The sequence below is a fragment of the Rhincodon typus genome, chromosome 18, assembly GCF_021869965.1.
Source record: "Rhincodon typus isolate 14 chromosome 18, sRhiTyp1.1, whole genome shotgun sequence".
Classification (NCBI taxonomy): domain Eukaryota; kingdom Metazoa; phylum Chordata; class Chondrichthyes; order Orectolobiformes; family Rhincodontidae; genus Rhincodon; species Rhincodon typus.
This window is the reverse complement of record NC_063349.1, coordinates 42575704-42582991: the sequence shown is the minus strand read 5'-3', so window position 1 is coordinate 42582991 and position 7288 is coordinate 42575704. Positions and strand designations below refer to the sequence as shown.

Genomic DNA, 7288 nt, shown 5'->3' with positions numbered 1-7288 from the left:
AGTACACCTTGCTACCACTGTCTATTTGTGTTGTGAATGTTTAAGGTAATAGATGAGGGGGTCAAATCAGGATTTTTTTTTTGGTCCGATATGATATCAAGCTTGTTGACCTTTGCTGCAGTCCTGGCAAGTAGGGAACATTCTGTCCCACTGCTGACTTGTGCCATGTGGATGTTGGAAAAATGATCCTTTTTCACATCACAGTCTAGTTCCTGGTCAAGAGTAAGTGCTCCAGGTAGTTGATATTGGGGAATTCACTATTGATGATGCTATCGAATATAAAAGGGTGATGATTAGATTCTCTTTGAGATAACCTGTATGGCACTCGAGTGCCATGAAGATTATTAAAAAAGACTGTTTCAGTGTCTTAGGATTGCGAATGGTACTGAATTATGCAAAAAACATCCTCACTCTTCAGTTTACGTTCCAGAAGAGATTACTGGTGAAACACCTGGAAATTTATCAGTCATTTTGCTTGTTTCTAGTGCTTTGATGATTTAATTGTTTTCATCTATTTTTGGCCTATCTATTTTTGGCCTTTCTCTTTCCAACAACTCTGAAATCTCCATCTTAAAATCCTCCTGTCGTTGAGGCTCGGTCCAAAGTTAGTCAGTCGCTGGATAAAGAGCCGCAAGAAGTGTTCACTGCCCTCGTAAAGCAAACGAGAACTTTAAAAATGACTCCATGAAGAGGGAAAGAACGAGAGTGAACGTTTCAACTTGATGGCTTCTCATCGGAACGAAAAGGAGGGCAGCCTCCGCCATATTCATGAGGGAGTGGGCACATGGATACGCCATATTGATAAGGAAACGGGTGTTTGTGGCTGTACCCGCCATGTTGATGAGGGAATAGGGTGACGGGTGTGTCTGCCATGTTGATGAGGGAACGGGGCGGGGTCCATTTTGGTGAGGGTGTTGAGAGTGGCGGTACCTCGCGAGGAGCCCAGGTGGTGTGGCTTCGCTCCGTGTTATTTGAGAAAGCCAGCGGTGGCGGCCGAGTAGGGGGTGAAGAAGCGGGCCAGTTCCCACAGAGACCAGCAGGGGGAGCGGTGGGCTGCCGGCTGAAGCTGGGAACAGAGGGCGAGGAGGCGCTGCGGCCTAGTGGCTCCAGCCGCTGCTGCCGAGAATCTGCGGGCTCGGGTCTGGTTCCGGAAGCGGCGCCGCTCTAACAATATGTTCAAGAGAATGGCGGAGTTCGGTCCTGACTCGGGAGGAAGAGTGAAGGTAAAAGCCTTTTTATAGGGTAACAAGTTGCAAATATACCCCCGCAAACAGCAAACGTTAGAAGCTTTTCCTATTTCCACAATATGTTAATGGTAACTATAGAATTGTTATTAACGTGGCACAATTGTAAACAGCCAGAAAGTGACTTCTTTTGTTATAGCATTCAGAGAACGTCATGAACGTTTTCCTCTTGGAGTGAATCTCTCACAAACTGTCAGATTGAATGATGTCCATCGTTGGGGAAATAAGACAGTCAGCCTGAATAAAACAGAGGCGAGTTCCAGAGGATCTCGACTACAGATGGTTTTTAGCTTTGTCATTTAGTCTAACGTGCAAACCAGTTAGCAGGGCAATGAAAGAAGAGATGAGTGTTAAGACCTACAAAGGAGCTGGAAATTGTGGGGTTTTTTTTAATGAATCATAAAAAGGTACAGACACAGCAAGTAGTTAGTATTTCTATTCGCTTTCCTGTCATTTATTGCGAGGGGAATTTAATCCAAAAGTAATGAGGTTACACTTCAGTTACACAGAGCGCTGATGAGATTATGAACAGCGCTGGTCTCCCGTTTTAAAGGAAGAATGTAAATGTGTTGGAAGCAGTTTGGAGTTTTACTAGATTAATTTATGGAATAGGTGAGTTGATTTTGAGGAACAGTTGGACAGGCAGAGTTTCTATCTAGTGTATAGAAGAGTAGGAGGTGATTTGATTAAAACACACGATCCTGACGGCTTTGACAGCATAGGTGTGGAGACCATGTTTCTTCTTGTGGGAGTATCTAGAATTGGGGGATTACTGTTTGAACATAGAGTTGCCCATTTAAGACATTCTTTCCCCCACAAAGGATTAAGAGACTTTGGAATTCTCGTTTAAAAAAAGGCATGAAAGCAGAGTCCTTGAATATTTTCAATGCAGAAGTAGATAGATTCTTGGTAAACATGGAGGGGGGGAAGGTGGTGAAAGGTTATAGGATTAGGGGGAATTTGGAGTAATCAGATCAACTATGATCTTACTGAATGGCAGAGCATGGCTTTTATAGTGCAATGTAGTGTCCTTACCTCTGAACCAGGAGGCCTGGGTTCAAGACCCACCTGTTCCTGAACACATTGATTAGAAAATGACAGAGCGAGGCTGAGGGGCCTATTCTTAATTATGTTTGTGTGTGAGATAATTTGAATATTTATTATTTCATACTATCATGCTCAAAAGGAAAATTCATGCCTCAGTTAAAAAAAGTACTTAAAATAATAAACTTTAGCCTACCTTATGCTAAATCTAGTATGACTAAACTTCATCTGTCATTTCATATCAAAGTGTTGTTAAAGGTCCGTTGGAATTTATGCATATTGGTCACAATTATGGAGTGCAATGGTAATTGATCTCTGGGGCAGAGGTCAGAGTTGAAGTCTCACCTGCCCCGGAGGTGTCATAACCTGTTTGTAAAAGGCTGATTTAAAGGATTTTTTAAAAAAATGATGGGCATCATTGGCTATTGTCTGCAAATTTTGATGAATTAGATTGTGAAAAAAACCGAACAGGAAAAAGAGATTTTAGATCTTATTTTATTAATGAGACACATTTATGTTTTTGGTTGGATGGAGTAGGGGGGTCATTCCAATTATTTGCACATCCCTAATTTTCCAGTCTTGAACCACTGCAGCCCATGTAGTGTCAGTATACCACAACCTGTTACTGAGGGAGTTCCAAGTTTTTGACTCATTGCTACTCTTTCATCATCAATGTGGTTCCAGGAAGTAATGGTCTGTGACTTGGAAGGGAACTTGCAGATTGTGGTATTTTCCGGTGATAGAAGTGCAGGTGTGGAGCTACCTCCACACTTCACTGTCCACTACACCACTAATTTTGGTGTCATCAGCAAATTTACTAACTGTACCTCCTCCTTCATCAGAGCTGACATGAAGAAGGTTATCTCAGAGTACAATGGGACCTTGATCAGATGGGCCAATGTGCTGAGGAGTGGTTTAGATAAATGTGAGGTGCTGCATTTTAGAAAGGCAAATCAGTGCAGGACTTATACACTGTGTTAAGGTCCTGGGATGTGTTGCTGAACGAAGAGATCTTGGAGTGTAGGTTCATAGTTCATTGAAAGTGGAGTACCAGCAGTCAGGAGAGTGAAGAAGGCACAAAATCAGTAACTGCTGGTAAAGCTCAGCAGGTCCGGTTAACTCTAATTTCTCTTCAGAGATGCTGCCGGACCTGCTGAGCTTTTCCAGCAGTTTCTGATTTGTACAGCATCTGCAGTTCTTTCAGTTTTTATATAATAAAGAAGGCGTTTGGTATGCTTGCCTTTATTAGTCGGTGCATTGCATGTAGGAGTTGGGAGGTCATGTTGCGGCTGTACAGGACATTGGTTAGGCCACTTGTGGAATACTGCATGCAATTCTGGTCTCCCTGCTATAGGAAGGATGTTGTGAGACTTGAGAAGGTTCAGAAAAGATTTACAAGGATGTTGCCAGGGTTGGAGGGTTTGAGCCAAAGGGAGAGGCTGAATAGGCTGGGGCTATTTTCACTGGAGCATCAGAGGCTGAGGGGTGACCTTTATAGAGGTTCATAAAATCATGAGGAGCATGGATAGGGTGAAGAGCCAAGTCTTTTCCCAGAGTGGGGTGTCCAAAACCAGAGGGCATAGGCTTAAGGTGAGAGGGGAAAGATTTAAAAGGGACCTAAGGGGCAATTTTTTTCACACAGATTGTGGTGCATTTACAGAATGGGCTGGCAGACAAAGTGGTGGGGGCTGGTACAATTACAACATTTAAAAGGCATCTGGATGGGTATATGAATAGGATTTAGAGAGATATGGGCCAAATGCTGGCAAATGGAAATAGATTAATTTAGTATATCTGGTCGGCATGGATGAGTTGGACTGAAGGGCCTGTTTCTATGCTGTACAACTCTGACTCCTAAGAGTCATCTAGACTCGCAACATTAGCTTGCTCTGTCTTCATGGATGCTGCCCGATCCGCTGTGATCTCCAGCATTTGTTGTTTGCAGAGATGTGGTATACACTAGCTGTGATCTTCCAATATTTCTTACCTTCCATGGAACTGTCCCAGTGGATTTGCGAATAGCAAATGTGGCACTCGTCTGTAATAGAGAGAGAGAAAAATGGACCAATCTGCGTAACGTGCGGTATCAGGAAATACTGGAATGCATTCTTGGAAAAGTGATAACAAAGCACTTACACCATTGTGCTGAGGTCTCACTGTTTTTTGTGTGTGTTTTTAGGTGGAGGCAGGGTTTTTTGTTACAAGCATTGATTTGGCAAACAGTGAACATTATGTCTGTGCAATCAACTATTTGCAAGTCAATTTTCTAGCGTTGTTTTACTTCCTGTTGTAGTCTGTCTACTAACTGTTTGGCAGACCTTGTTAATATATACTCATCAATGCGTAGATGTTTTGCAGTTTTAGTAGTGGGAGATCATGCTTGATTAAACTATTAGTCTGTTTTACAAACCATGTTGTCTGCCTTCCTAAAACCCAAGTAGATAACATCCACTGCGTGTGACTTCAGATAAATTTATTAGATGAACTACCCAGGGAGATTAATGATGAAATGTTTACAGAGTTGAACTTTATGACATACAGAGAGACAAACAAGGACCACAATCTGAGTTCGGTTGAGAAGAATAATTTCATTCCAGTGGAAGCATTTTATGTGTGTTACCCAGGTTTTCAAAGTGAGAAAGAAATCTTAAAATAGTTTTAGCAGTTTAAGTAGATGAGGCTTTTAAAGATCATGTGGGAAAAGTCGGTGAATTAGCTTTGTATGTTGGAGAGACGATTACAGAGAATCATGTGGTGAATGTATAGAAAGTTGCCGAGAGGATATTCTTACTAGCTCATCGGTTAAACAAGAAACTAAGGAGTTAAATGGGGGTACTTTACTTGTTGGGAACTTTTCTTTTTGCTGTTTATAAAGATCTTTCCAAACTGTCCTGTATACAGCTTTCCTCCTTTTGTATAATAATCTTGTGTTCTTTTGTTAAGAATGCTTGGAGCTTCTCATCAGTATGTTCACTGACTGACCATCATGGTAACCAAAAAATAAACTTATGATCCATCAAGTTAGGTCTCACTCTGAGATCTGACTTCTTCTCCAATATCATCATCAGCTGACATCGTTACTAGGTCATAACTTATGGTGATTTATGTAAAAACATTTCTAAAATGGAATTTGGAGTACACATTTAGCCATTTGAGCTGAAGTCAAGCCATTCAACAAAATCATGGTTGATAAGCTATCTCAATTCCACCCTCCTGCACATATTCTCAATTTTCTTAGCTACCAAAAATCTGTCCACATCTGATTGCTAGGGCAGTGTTTAATTCTTAAAATTCAGGTGAGAGTGAATGATTGAAGCTATCCTTGTATCATTTTCCACCTCTCTTGATTTTGATCTCTCCCTACTGGGTTTTATTTTTCAGTAAGTTTTAGCATGCTTCTTAGACTACCAATGGAGGACTTTAGTTTCTCTGTGCCAGAAGGCCTGGGTTCAAGTCCCACTTGCTCCGGAAGTTTGTAAGAACATCTCTGAACAGGTTGATTCAGGAATATTTACTTACTAACTCCTAACAGGAAAGACTGCTTTGGTGACTGAGGGGTAGCTAATTTAATTGTTCCTTTTGCATTGCTGTCTTAAAGTTGGTATTGAAATATTATCATATCTGGTTTCTTATATCTTTTTGTAACTTTTTTTTTAGAAGCTGATCATTCCTCAACATTCAGGAAACATTGAGAAACTAAGACATATTTTCTTGATGTTCTCATATATAGGGTGTCACGATAGTTAAACCAATAGTCTTTGGAAATGTTGCTCGTTATTTTGGAAAGAAACGAGAGGAAGATGGACACACTCATCAGTGGACAGTGTATGTAAAACCTTACAGGAATGAAGTGAGTTCTGCTATTTAGTCTTTGGTATGTACTTAAAGATATTATAACTGAATATCAAACACATTATGAAGCAATACAAAGCTAATTTATAAATTGTATCATATTTTCGTTAGCTTGTTAGGAGGACATGCATAGAATATATCGTAACTTGTGGACACTCCAAATAAGTTGATCTTTCTACTTTTTGATTTAAGATTGTTTTAGGATGATTTAGTTTTGTACTGCTTCATATTTGAATAAAGTCTGGCATAACCTTCATCTGGAAAATGAAATAACGAATGCTTGTTGCTTAATTACTGTTTCCTGAATATCAAAGTGTAAACATTGATTATCATTCTCTAGACTTAAAAGTAACATTGCATTGCGCATGTTCCTTAGTGACTATTGAAATAGCTGCTGGGTTCACTTCATCCATCGTCTGGTTAGGGGTGAGCAGCTAAGTTACTTATGTGCACATCAAATAGTATATTTTAGCTCGTACTCAATTTCTGCTGCCAATACAAAATAACAGCATGAAAAGATTCTGCGTGTCAATAAGTGACTAGATTGTCAAAAATAGGTGTCTCAGTTTAAGAAAAGTGATCAGGACTGGGATTGTCCAAGCTCTCTCTAATTAAGACAGCAAGTTGTTGAATTACATGATCAAGAAAGTTATTGGTTTGATGCCTAGTAAATGTGTTAGTCTTTACTTGGTAGCATTCTGAAAGCTGAGTAGTAAGGTTATGGGTTCAAGCCCCACTCTGTATAATCAAGTGTCTGTAATGTCTGTCTTCATGCCACCATAATACTTTTCTTATAAACATTAAGAGACTGGCATGAACAGGACTAAATGTTTATTTTTGTTATAGGACATGTCTGCATATGTAAAGAAAATTCAGTTCAAGTTGCATGAAAGCTATGGAAACCCACTAAGAGGCAAGTTTCTTTTTTAAAATACCTTTTGGAAAATATGTTTCAGTAAGTTTTTTTTTTAAATTGTAAAAATGGAAACAAGTTGTTAGAAACATACAGAGATGGCAGGAACTGCAGATGTTGGAGAATCTGAGATAACAAGGTGTAGAGCTGGACGAACACAGCAGGCCAAGCAGCATCAGAGGAGCAGGAAGGCTGACGTTTCGGGCCTAGACCCTTCTTCAGAGCCTTCCTGCTC

The 7288-nt window shown here is 40.3% G+C and overlaps 1 protein-coding gene across 1 annotated transcript; it reads left to right on the top strand.

The window, feature by feature from the left end:
- Positions 1-887: 887 nt before the first annotated feature.
- On the top strand, positions 888-7086 carry LOC125485338 (YEATS domain-containing protein 4). Its single transcript, XM_048607649.1, has 3 exons — positions 888-1223; positions 6019-6138; positions 6987-7086. Exons 1-3 carry the CDS (start codon positions 1173-1175, stop codon positions 7068-7070), a joined length of 255 nt encoding a protein of 84 aa, XP_048463606.1. The 5' UTR covers positions 888-1172; the 3' UTR covers positions 7071-7086.
- Positions 7087-7288: the final 202 nt, after the last annotated feature.

Excerpts from the sequence above, each read along its gene's own strand:
- LOC125485338 (XM_048607649.1), top strand. The coding sequence starts at position 1,173 with ATGTTCAAGAGAATGGCGGAGTTCGGTCCTGACTCGGGAGGAAGAGTG. Across the intron at positions 1,224-6,018 it reads ACTCGGGAGGAAGAGTGAAG|GGTGTCACGATAGTTAAACC; the intron begins GTAAAAGCCTTT and ends TCTCATATATAG. Across the intron at positions 6,139-6,986 it reads TAAAACCTTACAGGAATGAA|GACATGTCTGCATATGTAAA; the intron begins GTGAGTTCTGCT and ends TTTTTGTTATAG.